Source organism: Leptinotarsa decemlineata, unplaced genomic scaffold, assembly GCF_025532065.1.
Source record: "Leptinotarsa decemlineata unplaced genomic scaffold, Ldec_3_MD MMD2_tig00000035_RagTag_RagTag, whole genome shotgun sequence".
Taxonomy (NCBI): Eukaryota; Metazoa; Arthropoda; class Insecta; order Coleoptera; family Chrysomelidae; genus Leptinotarsa; species Leptinotarsa decemlineata.
Window position 1 is genome coordinate 7142039 of NW_027412540.1, and position 18942 is coordinate 7160980.

The following is an 18942-nucleotide window of genomic DNA, read 5'->3' on the forward strand; positions in this document are numbered from 1 at the left end:
TATGATGTAAGTCAAGAATTCATTTCAAAAATCGCACAAGGTTTCTCATTCCGCAAAATGAGTTTCTGAATTTTCACATGAACCGTCATTGACTGTGGTCAAATGGAGTCTAAAATAACATATTTGTTGTAATTATTTGTGCAGTAGCCAAGAAGAAAAACAATTATCTGCAATTATGACAAAAATCACCTTCGCCATAGACCACAATCTCGAAAGCAAAACCGCATAATCATTGAAACAATCGAATCCTCTCGAATCGCATCCCTTCGGTAGAAACAAATGATAAAGGGTGGTTCTGCCATATGGCATTTCGTTGAGTAATTTCCCGCGTCTTGAAGAAAAAGACTAGGCGTTTCACAAACCTTCTGTTGTTCTTTTTTATCTTTATATCGCGTGCCCAACGGCCGATCGGGCCCATTGTAGTAACATTAATGATCTTTTAGTAAAATATTATGCTATATTGTCGCACAAGATAGACTTTCACTGACGGAAACATGGTCTCGTTTACCGATTATCTAAGGGATAAATTAGATACGTCTCTAGGCCAGTCAATTAAGTCTGTTTGAGATTGTTGAAGCGGAGTTGATACAAGAATACGGTGTTTATCGGGAGATCTTTCGCCATGTGGAAGTTTTAGTCATTTAGGAAAGACATAGATTCAATTATTAGTACTTCAGAATGATTGTATTGTTTCTAGTTAGGCCGTTTCATTATTTAATAAGCGTAAGGCGACATGTTGAAAGAGCGGTAGTTTAAAAGTTATATACAGTTTTGTTCAATAATGGTTGAGAAAGCTGTAGTATCTGCCCAAATAATCAGTCGTTAGAAAAAATGATGTATGGTCCTTTAATCTTTCTATATTTCAGTCGTAGCACATAATTGTTAACATTTGAAAGGCTTGCTGAAGTGTCGCGGACGTTCGCAGAAAAGCAAAAAATTTAGCTGGTTATCACTGCAATGTTATTGAACAATTTGAGGGGGTAAATAATTATTGTTGAATAATTTTATCGTAATAAACTTCCACTGTCGCCACCAGAAACATTTTTTCAATGAAACTATATATTGATCACCAATAACCTATATTATAATATGGGTATTTAAAACTTTGAGTCTGAATTTGAGATTATATTTTTGAAAATATTGTTATAGAAATAATAACTATGAATTGCATAATCTATTTCATCTATTTCCTTCATAAAAAAGCAGCAAGCAAATATAAATATCTTTCGTAACATCTCCAATCGATCGAAACTATCTGATCAAAAAAAAACTGTTCAAAATATGTTTTTCCGTTAATCAGCTGTCGCCCCCATACGAACGACAACTCTCAGAAGTTGAGAAACTTGTTAAACTCAGACACTACGATATGATATCTGTTTCAGTCCCATAACGACTGCTTGGGGTGCAAACTGTATGGCAAAAAGTTATTTTGATGTAACTGAATGTTTGTATAAAATTATTTGTTTCGAAAAAACTTTTTTTCTCGTGTAATTCGATGTTCATGTAAAAGTAGTTGTTCGTAAGAGTTTTTTTTTAGTTTCTATCTTGAAGTTACTTCTATAGTTGACAAGGACAGACATCGTTATTTTTTATTAATTTTCCAGAAAATATGAAGCGAATATTTGAAACTGATATGCAATAGATTCAAATCGCATGGTGCTCAGTAGTCATTAAGAGTCTCATAATGTACATCTAATCGACGAGACGTATTGGTTTGCTATAAAATAGGCCATATGGTAAGCGTTTACTTCAGCTGTCGTGATTTACGTGATATATACTTATGAACAAGTATCTCACACTTTGTATACGTTTTCACAATTAATGTGTTCTACAGATAAGAGGCAATGAACGCCGATGACTTCCTCGTGATATTTTTCAACTTGCCAAAAGGGGTAACTATTCATTTTATTAACGATATTTGTAATAATATTTTGGTGAAACTATAAATTAAGTATAACCTCAAATAATATAAAGTGAGTCGATAGATATAATCCATTCATTAGAGTTATTTTCTGTTAGTTTTTCTCAGTACATTATTATTTTCTTTATCACAAGGTATATTTCCTTGAGTTTTTTTGAGCAGATTTCGTAGATCTGTGAGCCAGCAAGAGCTGGATAGATTATGTGGAGTTTGCAGAGAAAATCTCGATATTTTATCCATTTTTCCTCCCCTTCGATATTATTATTATGTAGCTCATCAACAGTTTTACACCCATATCGTTAGGTTGGGTTAAGTCATGAGTGAGTGGGTCTATACAACATTCCACCGCAACCCGCAAGGGTTTATTGAGGCTCACACCTAATCAAACTCGACCAAACATACTCAGCTTCTTAACGAAGCCATATAATTCATATAAACTAATCATGTGCTAAATGATTTTTCAGGTCACATGGTAACTAAAATCTGGTTTAGTGGAGTGAGCTAATCTTGGAAAATTTTGCCAGAAGTCCTTGAATATTCTTGCTATTCAGGTGTTCGATGTTTGTCTGGCAAAACCTAAAGCGATGCCAGGTGCTGTTCCGATAAAGCTGCAGCACCCTCCTTTGCATGGTAGTCAGTAGCTTCCGTTGCCTTCCAGGCCAATATCGTCAGAAATCCAGACCAGAGTCAATTTTTCAAGTCTTCCCCTTGAGGAGAGTGGTTTTTGGCAATTTTCTACCAATTTAGATGTTGCTTGGTAGAAGCCGAGAGCTTCCAACGCTCGACTGTGCGAGAAAAGTTTCATTGACTTGTGTATGAGATTGGATTCTACCAGTCCCTCCGCACCCAATTCAATAGCAAAGATTTCAGCTTGAAATTCAGCCGCATAGGTCTCTAGGCAGGTTAAAACCTCTATCCTGGGTCTACAACTGAAAAAACCTGCACCAGATCCTGAAGGTATTTTCGATCCATCTGTGAACCAATAACTATCGACTTCTGATATTTCCTTCTCACACCATAGGGGCTACTATGGAAATGATGAATTGGCATTTTGTGGCCCATATTTGATTTAGAATGACGTGACCCTGCTCAATGTATTCCGTTTATCAGATTCTTCTATTTATTTTAGAAAATTCCCAAATGATTTCCAGATATTTTCTTAAAATTGAAATGTGAAGAAATATTATATCTGGATAATTATCATTTCTACAGGGGTCACACAGAAACAAATTATTTCTTTCCTATTCATACACTAAACATTCATAATGAGAAATGAAATATAATTTATTCATGAAAAACTCTATAAACCGTGATGAATGAAAAAAAAATTGATGTGAACAAGAATCATATTCACTCTTAAACTATACAAATACTTACAGTAACTTTTTTTTTCAGTGCATTCCAATCATTGAGGGTAGTATGATAACGATGGAGTGTCAGCCAGGGGGTCATGGGGGACCACTGGGGCACTCCATGATGTTGGATCCCTCTGGCGGAATGCATCAGCAGGACCAGGATCATAAGAAGAAACGTGAGTATGAAGGAACATTCTACAACTTATTTTTCTTATTTGAATTTCAAATTTGCGTGTGCAGGGACAATCTATCTATTCCTCGATACGGTTTAAATCTTTATTAAATCTACATAAATTGACACTAAGAACGGAAATTCATTTTAATTCATGGATTGAAAATATAGGGAAGAAGTAGATTAATAACTCGAGAGCAATTTATATCCTACTCAAAACATTTCAACGGTTACGCGTAATCATGGATAATTTCAGCAAAAACGGATTTAGTTTATATACTTCTATGAATTTCATTTGATTCATGCGGGGAAACGTCGTTGAATATTCACGATAACTCTGTTGTAATGTATATTGTAACAAGGCTAATTTATGGCCGATAAAAAACTGATCAAAAGATAAGCCATCTTTGTTTGAAAGTGGTTGACAATGTTTCGTTGTGCATTTCATAAGGTCGGACTTCTATTGTCTATTCTATTGTCACCTAGTGATCATCTTCAAGAGGAAGATTAAACTTCCTCTTGAAGATGATCACTTAGTGATCGAAACACGTGTCGAGGTATTAAATATAAAACGATTTAGTGTTAGGAAAAAACTCCAGTAATATTCATTACTACACCAAAGGTTCCAAACAGTGCATCATAAGTTTAGGGTAGTTAGCTTCACTTACTCCTCTATCTGATGAACTTATGTTTTAACGATCTTCTTTTATATCCTCATGAGAGGTAGATCAACCAGATTTTTTTAAACACTACGATATAAGATTTTCAGAGTAATGAGTAATGCATAACATTTGGGAATTCTGAAGACACAGAAAATAAGCTTAAACCTGTAATATGCTTGATTATTCATATGAATTCAAATATTTCAACGTACGTTGTGTATATGGCGAATTTCACATGAGTTAAGGCCATTAACATATTTACCGGCAAGAATGATACACAATTCTGACTATTGTATCAGCGAAATCACTTATATATTCTCCATCTGCACTTCATTTCTTCCAATATTTTCTCTCGTGACTGACCTGTGTTAACTTTCAATAATATTTGTGAAGGAAAACAGCAAAATTAGACGTGTTAGAGAAAATTTTCCATTGCTATCTCGTATTAGATGGTACACGCAATGCTAGAATCATCACTTATATGTTTGCAGCTAAAGCTGTAGAGAGGCAGAAAGCAATATCCCGGTGGTCGATGTGGAAGCTTGACTTTACAAGAAATCGTTGGTTGGGCATCTTCGTTTTTATAGTATATGGTTTGAGTTGAGTTGTATAATTGACAAATTCAAAACTGTATCATTAATATTTTTAACAAAGTACACAGATAGTGAAATACGGATATATTTCCATTTATACCATTGAGAATACATTTTCTTGAATGTTTCGCGATGAATAGAATTGAAAAACATATTCTGACTGAGTGAATCATGAATACTGATAATTTGATTATAGTTTTACCAAGCGTGAGGCGTACTTTCGAAATTATTGTTTTTCTATAATTTTCCTTTTTGATTCAAAATATTTCACATTTATACAACTGCAGTCCGGAGAGATATGAATATGACATAAAAATTATTTGGTTTCAGTTGCAATGAACTGAAAATATAATCCTTCCAATTCAAATGTACATTTTTGTTGTTGCAAATTGTTGGAGTATCCTATTTGAAGCATTCAATATATAAAGAATGAATAAATCAATTCCTCGTCGATGTCAAGTGACAAAGAAGGAATGGTTCCGCCTCCAGTTTATACAAGTTGGGTAATGAGATTGCTATAATTTTCTATTATGTATATTTTTACCAGATATTCAAATTTTGGTTTTTGAAATATTTTCGAAGGTATCGAAAGGCATTATGCCGGCATATTCAAAACCCTATCGACATAACGTTTCATCAACTCTTTTCAAGTTATTCTTTGTTTGGTAGTGTATCCTATCCCTGCTGAGCCAATTTTTCTAAGCACGTTTTTCAATGCCTGAAACATATATAGCACCCACATTTCAAGAATATTATTTCTTGAATATTGATTTGAAATGAAATTATTGAAGATTTCCAATATATTTCTGAAAGGTCTGATGTTGTATACTGATGCCATAAATATATCCTAATAGAAACTCTCAAACTGTTGTATGTTTTCAGTAACATACTTTTCTGTATAATAATTCTATGGGAATAACATTCATTAATCGTTTTTGCCTGTTTAAATGTTGATCTATGACTATGCGACTATGCCTAAGTGTCTGACGTTATCCCTATGATTCACTGTTTCTAACGTATCGTCAAGTTTTTTTCTTTAGTGTAATTAAATGTTTTTATGAAAGTAGCTGCTTCGAGAGGGCTTTTTTCCAGTTTGTCTGAAAGTCACTTCTTTGCATGATTTTTACATCTTTGTATAGAATTATTTTCTGGAAATTGATTGCTCCCTTCCTTTCTTTGGAAAATTCCCACATTTTTTTGTTGTATCAAGATGGCGAAGTAGAAAGCCCAAACCTGTCGGTACCTAATTGTTGTCTCAGATTAAAAAAATAAAATGCATATTTTTCCAAGTAGTTTTTCATCCATCTGTATTAAAACCATAATATTGCATAATGTTCAGGAATGAATTTAACAACATCGGTTCTCTAAAAATCTTCAAAGTGTGGTTGTTTGAGTGTTTTGCAATATTTCTCTGTCATCAAAGACATGAAAACGAAGTACGCACCATCATTTCAAACCTGATCGGATTCACAAACCGAAATAACAATTCAAGACTAGTCAGTATTCTTACTAAAGATCACATTGGCACCGATTTACAAGCGATTACATTACCAGTCCGGTCGTTACATCAAGTCCGAGAAGGTAAAGCTAACCAGCTAGTGGTGCTGCCGGAAGGATAGTTATATTGTCCAAAAACGGACTGGTCAGCTGACTCAGGGTATCCGTTGCTCATGTTCTCTGTGAAATACGATGCAACAAATTAGGCAATAGAGACAGTATTCACTCCTTTGCCAAAAATGAATATGTGGTGTCGGTTACAGAGTCTTCAGGAAGTGGGTGGGTCAATAATTATCATTTTTTATCAATCCGTGGTTATTGTGCTTCTACTTTTATTTGTATTTTGAAAGAAATGCTCTCATTCCAGTTAATATTATTCAACTGGACTCAAATGCTCTTTCAATATATTTCGTTCACTAACTTTGATGAACTACAACAACAAGCTGAATACTCTTTCAATTTGGAACACATTGAAAGTCTCATATTATATTTGTCGTATGTTAACTTGAATTATGCAGGTAAGCAAAAAAACAATATAAATTTTATAATTCCACCATATCCAGTACCAAACCACTTCAAAACTGCAGCTAGTTTCTCTATCAATTGTAATCATTATAACAGTTAAAATTTTTTATCCTTCCATATTTCATCTCAGACGTTTTTCATTTTCTGCTGGAATCTATTGTGAAGTTTACTCAGACGAATTTGCTGCAATGTTAATCCAGATAAACTTTTCATGAGCTAAATTGTATTGAAATCAATTCCACGTTTACAATATTGCTAAAATCAGTAGTGAAGTAAGAAGAAAACTGAAGTGTTTTCAGAATAGTCTTGATATAACGAGTACAAAAATTTTAATCCAGCAGAGATGATTCCCATTTGAATTTTTGAGTAAACAATTGTAATAATAAGTTTGTGAAAAAGATATTTCTAAAAATACTTTGGGCGTTACTGGTCGATTTTATCACGACTAGATAAACTGAGCTCATCATCCCGGTACGAACGTTTCAGAAATAACAAAAATTCAACATTGAATGAAAATTACTGTAGAAAAAAAATTCCTTCGGGAACCCTAGGAACCCAGGTACGTCCGGTCCATAGAAACAATATAAGTTCTTCCTTATTTTGCAATCGATGCCCACTTGCAGGGAACGTTCTTTCAGAAAGCTGAAGAGCCACACACAGAAATGATACGACAAGCCATAGCATCGAAGTTTGACCAGCAACCCCTAATGCCATACACGATCAAAAGCCATAGAAATATTAAGCGCAACAGCTCTTGATTCTCCATATTTCTCGATTGCGTCATTCCAAATATGGGTAACATACGACAGAAAGTCTTTGGTCTCTGTTTCCGAAAACCATAGTGATGATTGCTCAAGATGTTGAAGCCTTCCAAATATTTGAGGATATGGTGGTTTACGACTTTCTCCATGATTGATATCACTGAGAGCAAAGCGGTATTCATATTAGTCTCGATTCACATTTTTCAAACTGAAATTTATATGTACTTGATAAACGATAGAACAACATATTAATTCACTTCTTACAGTTACGAATAAACGATGACTTAATGTCACTTTAATGGAATTTGGCGTATGAATGCAAACTATTCGAAACATGTATTCACGATGCTTGAAATAACTCCCAAGACATTCGCAGATAGGCCGCACAGTCCTTTGGCTACATAAATAGTATGAAATATGACGTGCCCAGCAGCGGAGAAGAAATGGAAAATGACGCATAGAAATATGTATCGGTTAATGAACATTATTGTGGTTATTCTTGAATGCTGTTCAAGAAAAAATCAAATGTGTTCCTGAAATCTCTTTGCAGCTCTAATTTACACAAAAGGGATATGCTTTCTTACAATGTTTCAGTCAGAGACAGACACAAAATCAAGAAACTCATTCTCAACGTTTACAATATAAAATCATCTCATAGACCAGTATAGTTCTTTCCCATCTGGAGAAGGAAGGTGGGAGAAATAAAGGGGAGAATATGAAGTTCAGGATATGAGAGGTGTGAAAAAAGTGGAGTTTAAGCAAGGAATGGCTAGTTCAAATGTTATCCTAAACGAATATAATAATATTATAGTACTGATACTGAACAGTCATTAAGATAGTCCTTAATGAGTTGCACCAAACCAATATTGGCGTACACGTTTAGGTCCATCCTCCACTCATTCAGAAAGTAAAATCACAAAATCCAGGTTTTCAGCGCACTGAAAACGGAATTGATCAACTGAGAAATTTCGATTCAATTTGTATAAAAAGAATTGCAAGAAATTTGATTATGAGTGTTACTCAATACTAATAAACGAACTTTATTCAGAAATGAATTCAAAGAAATCTTGTAGGTCATAATCTAGACTATCTAGAGCTAGAAATGGGCGCAATTTTTTCATGAGAGATTAGGACTGTTGCATACTATAAGAATTAAAAACAGAATTTCTGAAAGTTTTTACTTTCGGCTTCAACAACAGAAGCTACGAATTGTGATAATTTGCACACTTTTGGTTTGGCCGGTAAGTCAGTGCAGATGAAATAATACGTAAATAATTCTGCAATGTTTTACCCTATATCATTGAATGATAATAATAATATAATAGATAAAAATTAGCATTTCAAAATTAATTCAACCCATCAAAATGAAAATAGCATTTTCATCCAACATCGAGTTTTCACAGACTGCAAGAAAAATAGTTGATGTATGAAATAATGGAAGAGAGAATGAAATTAAGGAAACAAAATGAGTGCTATAGCTCCTGGTAAATAATGGCAGTCGATTCTTCTATTCAACATTTTTTCAGCATCATCTGATAGAACAGAAGATAATATACTGATGTCAGACTAGATCCTTTGGAGGACAGCTGAACATTCTATAAACTGCAGGCAATCACACCAAGTGAATGAGATTTCATAAATTCTACTGAAAATTCAAACAATATAATGATCATTCGAAACCAGCAATATCTGAATGTAAATGTGATGTCCGTATGTCTAAAATATCCAAGACTTTCGGATATTTCTTAAGTAATGTATGCCAGTTGCCTTTTGATCATGTAGCCATGTTGATGCGGAGTTGAAAGCTTGAGGTCTCCTAATTCGCTAAAGAAAACACTATTGACATAAATGAACTTACTCTTATAGTCGTGAAAGTTGTTCAATAAAAAAATCTGAAATATACTCACTGCGTGAAGTTAAAGTCAAGTTTGATAAAAAATCACACTAGTATTGGTTCATCAGAAGATGACACCTTTTGAAAACCGTGATTTTCTTGAATTAAACTGCTTGAGACTAACGTACCGTATGAATTACATCATCGGATACTTGTATATAAACCAAATCGACCCTTTTACTCAGGCACTGCTCTCAGGATGTTTCATAACTTTCCTGTATTGCTTGTAAATTTCCACAAAAGAAACATTAAGAAGTTATGATTAGTTGTGAAACAAAAAACTTTTGACAATAAGAAGTTTTGATAATAGATGGCACCGCAAACCTAACCTCTGGATGAAAAATGCTATGAAAAAATCAAAATTAGTTGTGCCAACTGACGATTTGATATGTTGATATCATCTACCGGTCATTATTCTTAAAATAGGTAATATATAAGATCATAATAATAATATATGATAAATTTGTTCAACTTCCTTTGACCAGAATCAATTGTAGCGGTTACCATCGAGTAAATAGTTACTCTTGTCTAAGAGTCATCAAAGAACTCGAATGTCACCTAAATGAATACAATAATAGTATAGTAATGACAGCGAACATCATCAATCAGATAAACCTTCGATGAGTGGCAGTATCAACACGCCATTACGCAGTCTTTAACAAAATCTTCTCGGTTATTGTCGTTACTATCCGCAGCTGTATTTTATGTTTGAATGTATGCGCACAAACATGTAACTGACGTAACGTGAACACCATTATGTAAAATAACTTCTCAATTAAGTTAAAAAATAGCCAGCGAGGATTGACAAGTAACATTAAGATTCACATCTAGGCATTCCATGTGTAACTCGACATGCATCTGGTTGCAAAATGCGAGTGGAGAAGGTTGGAAATAGTCCGGCAGCCAAGCAGTGATTTTACTGGCACATTCTGAACCCAATATGGCGTACATCGCGAATTATATTTTCCTTAGAAATCCATGAATAACTGAAAGAAAATGAATGCCATAATAATGATGTATTACCTGGAATCGAAATATTATGCTGTACAAACTGAATATTGTTAAATTGAATAATATCAAATATTACTTTTTAAAACAAATTCGTTTGTAAGTTTCCCAGGGTAGCCCAGGGTGATTCTGGCAAGATTGCATCCTTTGATTCAATCCCATATCTTTAGGAATTGAGTATAGGTGTGACATTTGGCAGATTCCATAATTGTCGAAGTCATCAGGCTGTGGGTGCCGCTGGGTCCTAAAATTCTTAGTCCAGCCGCTTCCTTGGCTAATGAGTTGGCAATGCGGCTATACTTTTACTCCTGTCGTGCCCTTTAACCCACCTCAGGATAATGTTATTATCTACCAAGGCTTTGGCTAAATCTTGATGGCACTCTATTACTAGCCCTGAGGTAACACGTTATCTGTTCAAGGCTAATAGGGCTTGTCTGCTGTTAGTGCAGATTGTTTCGTTTTTACCAGAAATTCCTTTCCTGGTTATTTCTTTTGTGGCGATTGAGATACCAGCCAGTTCTGTTTGGACCACGCTGGTATTTTTTTCCCATTCTCCACGTAATCCTTAGGCTTAGTGGTCTGGATGGAGTACGTTCCACATCCTGAGCCTTCTTTGGTTTCTGAGTCGTCTGTATATATGCGTATTGCATTTGTAGCATTTGACTCTGTGCTCTGTTTAATTTGTATTTTGCAGGATTTATTAAACACAAACCTGGGTTCAATTGCATCACTATGCTCACCTATGCTCACTCACTTTCAACATTAGCATCATCATTGATATAAGTTCAATAATGTACTCGTATTTGAAGTTTTGCTAGAAGTTTGTGACACAAATCACAAACTTAATAAATACTAACTACATAATCGAATATTTAATATTCAGTATGTATTATCTTCAGTCCGTCAGAATGTATCTAATCACCAAAAATTTGAAAAAATTGAATGAAAACTAGTTCAAATGCCAACTATACCAATGTTTTGTTGTCTAGTTGATGAGTCAAAACTCAAATGCCAAATCTGAAATTTTTTATATATCAGGAAGGCGAAAGTTGTACGTAACCCCTCACCATTTACTTTCAAAAAACTCAACACGTAGCTTCTAAACGCATAAAAGAAACGTTTTCATGATTCATCGAAACCACTGAAAAGTATGCTTCAGTAATTTCAATAAATATCTATTTTGAATGGTGGAACAAAGCAGAATCAAACATTCTCCAATTTCGCTTTTAACCACTCAACTATACATGGGTAAAAATTCAATCGATGAATCACGTTCGTTCAAATAATTATTTCGCAATGGCGGTACGCAATTAATATCGAATCAGGATTGCGAGCTACTCGTTACTTTTGTCAAATTTCAATTACTTCAATAGCCATCCACAACCTTTCGATGGGACAGTTATTGCGACTGATTACTCGGTTCTCTCCAGCTTAGTAATTGAAACGGTCAAAAGAATGTAGGAATTCCAAAGAGTGGCACAAATTAAGATATATATTTCAACCGTTTAATTATTCCCCGTTCAGCTACTTATTATAATCAGAGTCAATTAAGGTAACTGAAAATATTTGAAAAACTGTGTGTGTCAAGTTGTCTTCAACAAAACATGTTTTTATTCCTTTTTTGATTCAAATATGGTAATTTTCAACAAAATTACTGTTCCTTCATACACGATGTCAGCTTTGCCTGTCCATTCAAAAAAGTATTGTCACCTGGTATGAGGGGATAATCATTCAATTCTACTATCAACATAGTTATGATGTTGAACCAAGTAATAGTTGAAATGAACGAATAACAAGATTTCAGTTTGGTAAGTTTACTCAACAAGACTTAAAGACTAATAATCTCCATATGAGAGTACATTTGAAGCGAAAAACACACATATTAGTTGCAGATTTTGGTTTATAGGTTACTGTAGAGGACGAGTTCTGAGCGAAACCCGAAAGAAAACGCACAAGAACTTCCGAAAAACATTTCACCTCATTTCTGCGGTTTTAACAGAAGACAAATCTATCTGAAACGAAAAACTTGCTCTACGAATTGCTTCCGTAGAATTTCGTATCGTGCTGCGCTTGTTTTTCGCTTCCGAGACATTTCCACTACCTTCGAAGAGGTTGAGGATACTTAGTGGGATGTCGCGTTGAATATTTCGTCTTTAGCGAACAATCCGGAGGTTACGAAGTGAATCACAACTTCCACAGAGGCAACATACATTTTTGTTTGCCCAGTTATAAAGAACTACAAGATTACTGAGGTGCCTGGAATCCTAAATTCTACTCTATCTTTAAAGAGCTTCGACTTTTTTTTCTAATTTATTTGAAGTGAAATTGGATTCTCTTTGTGCAGACCTCTCAAGGTTGCAAGGTAAAAGATGTGACCTCTGATACTTCATCCTAGGTTTCATTAAATACCAGTAGGATTGCCTTCAGGCAAATTGCTTCTTCACAAAATCATTGGCTTTGTGTAACTACAAAGCTTTGGCAACCTGCAGGTTCGAGATATTCGGGAGCATATGCACTAAACGATAAATGATGAGTTGAAATTGAGCAATGAAGAAATTAAACCTTGAGAACAAAATGAAAAAAATCAATAAAAATTTATTCTAGTTAAAGTTGATGGTGAGATTTCCACTGAATAATTACGAAAATCACAAAACATGTTTCGCTAAACAATAGTTTTTTCAGTCGTACTCATAGTGACTCAGTCAGCTTGATGAAGCTACTGTATAGCGTGTTGCGGTTTTGTAAATTGTTCAGGTGAAAATCTCACAATGAAGTGTTACCTAAATACATTCTGGATTATCATCAAGTATCGGCCAATATTTTCACATACTACATGGGCTGGAAAGGCTCGGGTCCAACACATAGATGGCACTAGTTTCATTGCATTCACCGCTTTTCCAGTTAGTACTAACATTCAAAAAGAGCTGTTGAAATTTCATGATATTCTACTCATAAGTTTGTGAGTTATTATGCTGAGAGTGACAATACTTTTGTTATTTTCAAAACAATGGATCACAAAGTTGAAAAAATCCTTTGTCGCATAGTTAAAAAACTTGTACTCTAATCGAAGAGTCCAAGACCCATGTCATCATCAGACTCTTCTTCCTTCTTCTTTTCACTTCCTACTCCAGACCCAATGTTGGTGATCAGTTCCCTGACGTTGATTCCTTCTAGCGCTTTCGCAAAAAGACTAGGCCAGTATGGTTCTACGTCAACGATGGCTGCTTTGAGGATGATCTGGATTTTCTCACCAGTTACTGCAATGTCATCATCAACCAGAATTAGGGCTGAGTAGACGCAAGCAAGTTCGGCGTTGGAAGTCATTTTTCAAAAACAATACATTATTTCTTGATGGTAAGGCACGAGATCAAGTGATCATATTTTTTGTGGTAGAGTTGCTTGGTGAATTTTCGGTTTTCAACCTTCCACAGTCTGAAAAATAAATAATTATAGATCAACAGGGAATCTGCGCAAATGAAAAGTTCATAATAAGCACGATTGAAATAGTGAATTTATTTTTCTGCTCGTTGTTATGAATCGCACGTTGGAAGGTAATATTTTGTTATCCCTCATATCGCACATGTTTTGGCTTTTGAGGGTTATCGTTTATCTGGGAACGATTCTATTTCTAATCTATAGAAACTTCTGAACAATACGACTTGAAAGTTCAGAACAAAATGCAAACATTTCGACACATTTTTCATGCGAACTCAAACTGAATGCAATAATGAGTCACCACTATATTTAAATATTTCAAACTTTCCACTTGTGGAATGAATGTTCAAGAAATCGGTTGTCAGTTTCTTGCCAAGATATAATTTCTTTTCATTTTCCAGAACTCTATATTAATGAAAACAGTTTTTTCAGGGGAAGGTGGATCTCACGTCGGATCTTCTTCTAGTGATGGTGAGTTTAAATCAAATATTTATGTTTTTATATATCTGTTCGTCTCTCATAACTAACAACAATAACGAATAAAAATGATATTCAACAAGATATTAAATAGGATCACGGACAGTAAAAACGAATAGTCTTGAAAAATATATTTGATTTTCAGTCTGTTTCTAATCACGGATTAACCGGTGATTGAATCAGGTTGAAAATGAAGTGTATTTCGAACAATCAATTTGTCAACCTCTTTGGAATTAATTATATCTCAGATAGGTTATTGTAATGGTACGTTTCATCAATTGTTATTTGTTTGATTATTTCGTGATGGAGGTATTAGAGATCTGATTGTGTAATTATCCCCTGTCTTTTTGTTGTATTTGCGAGTTTAATGGTAGACAGAAAATCGCAAATAACCAAGTACGAGGTATTGCACCATCTATAAGTAGCTGGCTATGAAAATGAGTATGTAGTTAGCATAAATTGATATTTCTTTGATAGTCAGTTTGAATCTGTTACGAAATGTTGTTGGAATACATGCATGAGATTGAACCTGAGTGTTTTAATGAGCTGGACATTATACTTACAATTTCAATTCAAATTATTTATGGTCGACTATTTGACTGAGTTTAATAAGGAATATTGATATTACAGTTTGATTTTAGAGTCGATAAACTTCAAAATAATTCCCGTTCAACATGAAATAGAGTAATTATAGTTTATATTTGTACATGAAGGAAAACTGAAGAGTAGATGTAGGAATTTTCTTTCAAACGTTGTTATTTCTTTCAATTATTTCGGAAGCTATGACTTTTATGAATCAAATTTATCCAAAGGAAAACTCAATTGATGATAATTATGACAGAAAACATCAAATAATGACTGTATTATATTTTAAGGTATATTTCAGGAAGAAACAGAATTGTTTTAATCATTATTGGCTAGTAATAATTGACACGTTCGATTACTTCAAACTCTTGTTTTCAAACGTCGTTTTCCCAATATTTTGATTGGTATTTACACAATTAGTTGCTACAATGGCTAATATGTCACCACACAAGGATATAAAGCAGATAGGATCGCTTTAGACGTGGGGTTGCGGTTTGTGCCTAACTAGCCAATTAACCGGCCCTAATTGTAATAGCAACGCTACATTTGTTTTGTAATTAGATACAAGATTATTTTGGTTGATATCATTGTGTAGGTTGTCAATAATCGGATATTAATTTAATCGGTAAACGATAAGTCGTTGATTGGAATGACTTGAAAGTTGCAGAATCATAGTTCATCTTTCAGAGACCAGTGTCTGGTTTACTTGACCATTTTTTATCGAAGAAAATAACCTCAAGCTGATGTATGTTCAAAGTTGATTCAAATGAGCGAGGTTATTGATACTTATTCTTGTCGTATGAGACAAAACATTTCAAATTACGGAAAATCTGAATGAAAATCAAACTTCGTCAATCAATATGTCAGGTATATTAATTACATTACTACAAATTTTGTCAAATGCAACTGAGTTGTAGTAATATTGCCATAAATTCGGCTCAGAACCCACCAAGATATGACATTTAGAATTTGGGCTAATACCTAGTGGAAATATGTACTTTCCATTACGTCATTATTCAGTGTTGAAATTGTACAAAAAATTAATAACTTGTTATATAGTAAATTCAGATGAATTGATATGGATGGGTGGGAATTACTATATGTAATATACAAACTATTGAATACTGATAGGGAAGAATACGTCAGAATAAGTAGTTTAGTCGAATCTAATTTCGTTCATTATTTATATATTTCAATAGCGCTTATTAAATAGGACAATGACAAAAATTTCATTTCCATACCGACTTGGAAACTGTACAGTTGTTGGGTGATAGTGATATGTCACGGTATATGTACAATTGTCGGTACAACACCGTCTCCAAACTGTTATAAAGGAAATGTCTCAACATTCTAGGTTTGAAGATGATATCAACCCAGGAAAGCTGTATTAAGATTATTTCAAGTAATTCACCCCAAGTGGTAACAATCTAGTTCTCAGATCGTAACGCATGTGAATGATCTAGCGCAGCTACTTATCTGCGCGTAATTCGAAAGAAAAATCGATCAATGCAATGAAGCAAGCAAGAATGGTCTAGAAGTCTGGAAGTAAACCAAATGAGAAGAAATACTCATTTTTTTTGGAGATGTGTTCACACATATGAGTACCTGGAAGTGATGATGAATTTATTAAACCACAAAAATATCGAACTGAATAAAACCATTATGGGGATGAAAAGAGCCTATTGGGAACATCATAAACTTATGAATGTCATAAAGTCAACTTGAAAAAATTAATTTGAAAAGATACAGAGGAGTAATTTGGTACGTAATCATTTAGGGCTCTAGACAATTCATTTAACATGGAAAGGTGGGTGACAATTTAGATTTCTAGAAGGAAAGTTATAAAAATAACGAAACGGTAGAAATGGGGACTGTAGAATTCAGAGAACTGATAGATGAACCATGAAAATGAAAGTTTTCATGAAGAAGGAATACGCCAATAGAATCATAAAAAGCCAAAGACGTACATAGTGGGCACCTAGACCAAGAGGAAACCCCACAGTCAGATAAGAAAACCTAGGAAGACAAGAGTAACTTGGGATTAGAAACTAGAGAGATGTAGGAACAAAATGATGAAAAATAGTATTGATGTTGAAGCCAAACTAAGAATTAGAATTATTGGGATCTCAATAAGTACTACTTTTTTAACTTCAGTAGTGGGCAGGGTTGAGTTTAAACTGTAAAAGAATAAAATTGTAGAAACGTTTCCCATAAGTCATATTGGAAATTGTCAGCTAGTGACCTCTATTGGAGAAGACGATCAACAATCCTGATATGTTCATCAAATGCACTTTCTCCGCAATAACGTAGTTTGTATCCGTTCCATCGTCTCTACCTATCCTAGATCTTGGCTAGGATCAACAATTTCCTTTTGTTTCGCTCACCGCAAAGACTTGCTGTATTAATAGATATACATTAACTTAAAAATCGATCCACTTTCTACTTCATATTCCCGTTAATTAGCAATTCACTCCTACACAGCGTACGAAGTCGCGATTTTGCTTTATTTTGCCAAGCAAACTACCGCAATCCATTCCTCATGATTATTTACACTCGTTGGACCAATGGCAGGCTCTGTGAGCGGCGCAAAGACCAAAGTTATTATAAGCTGACAGTTAGAGATATGTGGCTTCGATATAAATAGTTATAAAACATTCATCTGGTGGGTTCGGTCACAAATAATATTGAATTTATGTCAACAACGGCAGCATGCGACGTTCTCTCGCGTGTTTACCAATACTTTGGGATTATGTAAAGTTGACGGATATTTCTTGCCTATTATCATTTATTGCTACATAATATTTCGACGGATGTGTCGTCATATTCCTCGAAATACTCATAATTATTGTATGACAACTGACAACTGGTCTGCTCTTATGAATTAAGAGTTGATCACTTCAAGATTTCGATCTGTTTGTCATTGTCAAACTTCCATTTCCAATATTTCAATTTTTTATTTAAATTTTTGGAATATCATATCAACTTTTAGCAGCAACAATCTACAAATCTCATAGATGCTAGTGATCGGATTCCAATAGCTGATTAATATGTGGTCCCTATGACTTTCATTGCCTGGAATAGGTAGAGATTGAACCTGCTGAAAGTAGTAAAGTGTGTATTTACCGTCATCACTCAAGCTTTCTCTGGTGCAAAATTATCTACTAAACAAAATCTGGATGAGAGAACTTGTCCTGAAATTGATAAGCATGAGTACATGTATATGTTACCGGCCAAACCCGATTCAAGGCCAAACTAGTTTTACCTAGGCTAAACTAGTTTATCCTATATGCGATCGGATAAACCGGTACAGAATAGGCGAAACGGGTCTGTCCTAAGGATGATAGGAGAAACTAGTTTAACCTAGGAGGAACTGGTTGGGCCTAATATGAATAAGTACACTTCAGGATAAACTAGTTTGGCCTAGGATGAACTGATTGGGCCTTATATGAATAGGTACACTTCAGGATGAACTAGTTTGGCCTAGTCTATTCTATGCTAACAGGGAATAATAAAATACCAGAAATACGAGTAATAAAATAAAGATGTATTTATTAATTAGATCAAAATCAAATTCACTTATTTTTGCATGGTGTACGCTGATGGCATTTAGAATTGCAGAGCACCATTTTTTTCTTGCATTTGCACCTGTTTGTCAAACATTTTTTTACGTAGCTGCACCTTACGAAACCTTGCCCTGAACCAACTGAATGTTTAGTGGCTGCAGTCCTCAGAGATATTTCAGTATCTTGGTCAACATCACCTACGTTTAAGAATTTCTGAATGCAAATATCGAATTCAGTTCTGAAAGAAAAAAACAACTCAAAACTAATATTTTTAAATCACCAGAAAAATATGGTAATGTCGACATTGAAGTATAAGTCTATTTGAAATAAGTATTATTAAAATGGGCTTTAGAAATACAGTGAGCAAAAAATCTGTACCTGCAATATAATTTCTGCAATACACCATGTTTGGTGCCAACTTTATGAAGGTCCTCATCGTTTTTCCGAAGAATAACCCCAATAATGTTTCTGAGATCACCTCTGCCTTTGTCTAC

At 34.4% G+C, this 18942-nt stretch overlaps 2 protein-coding genes across 3 annotated transcripts in view; one reads left to right on the plus strand and one right to left on the minus strand.

Annotated features, from left to right (window-relative positions):
- The window catches only part of sv (paired box protein shaven), a 288001-nt gene that overhangs the window by 35252 nt on the left and 233807 nt on the right, over positions 1 to 18942 (plus strand). Inside the window, exons 2-3 of one of the 2 annotated variants that reach the window (XM_023155959.2) lie at positions 3317 to 3452; positions 14247 to 14294. In XM_023155959.2, coding sequence (XP_023011727.2) covers positions 3341 to 3452; positions 14247 to 14294 — 160 coding nt within the window. In that variant the 5' untranslated portion in view covers positions 3317 to 3340. The remainder of the gene's footprint in view (positions 1 to 3316; positions 3453 to 14246; positions 14295 to 18942) is intronic. The other variant, XM_023155960.2, reaches the window with a different exon arrangement.
- On the minus strand, positions 13434 to 13739 carry LOC141481139 (large ribosomal subunit protein P1-like). Its single transcript, XM_074172276.1, has one exon. The coding sequence runs from the start codon at positions 13710 to 13712 to the stop codon at positions 13449 to 13451; it is 264 nt and encodes an 87-aa protein (XP_074028377.1). The 5' UTR covers positions 13713 to 13739; the 3' UTR covers positions 13434 to 13448.

Excerpts from the sequence above, each read along its gene's own strand:
- LOC141481139 (XM_074172276.1), bottom strand. The coding sequence starts at position 13,712 with ATGACTTCCAACGCCGAACTTGCTTGCGTCTACTCAGCCCTAATTCTG.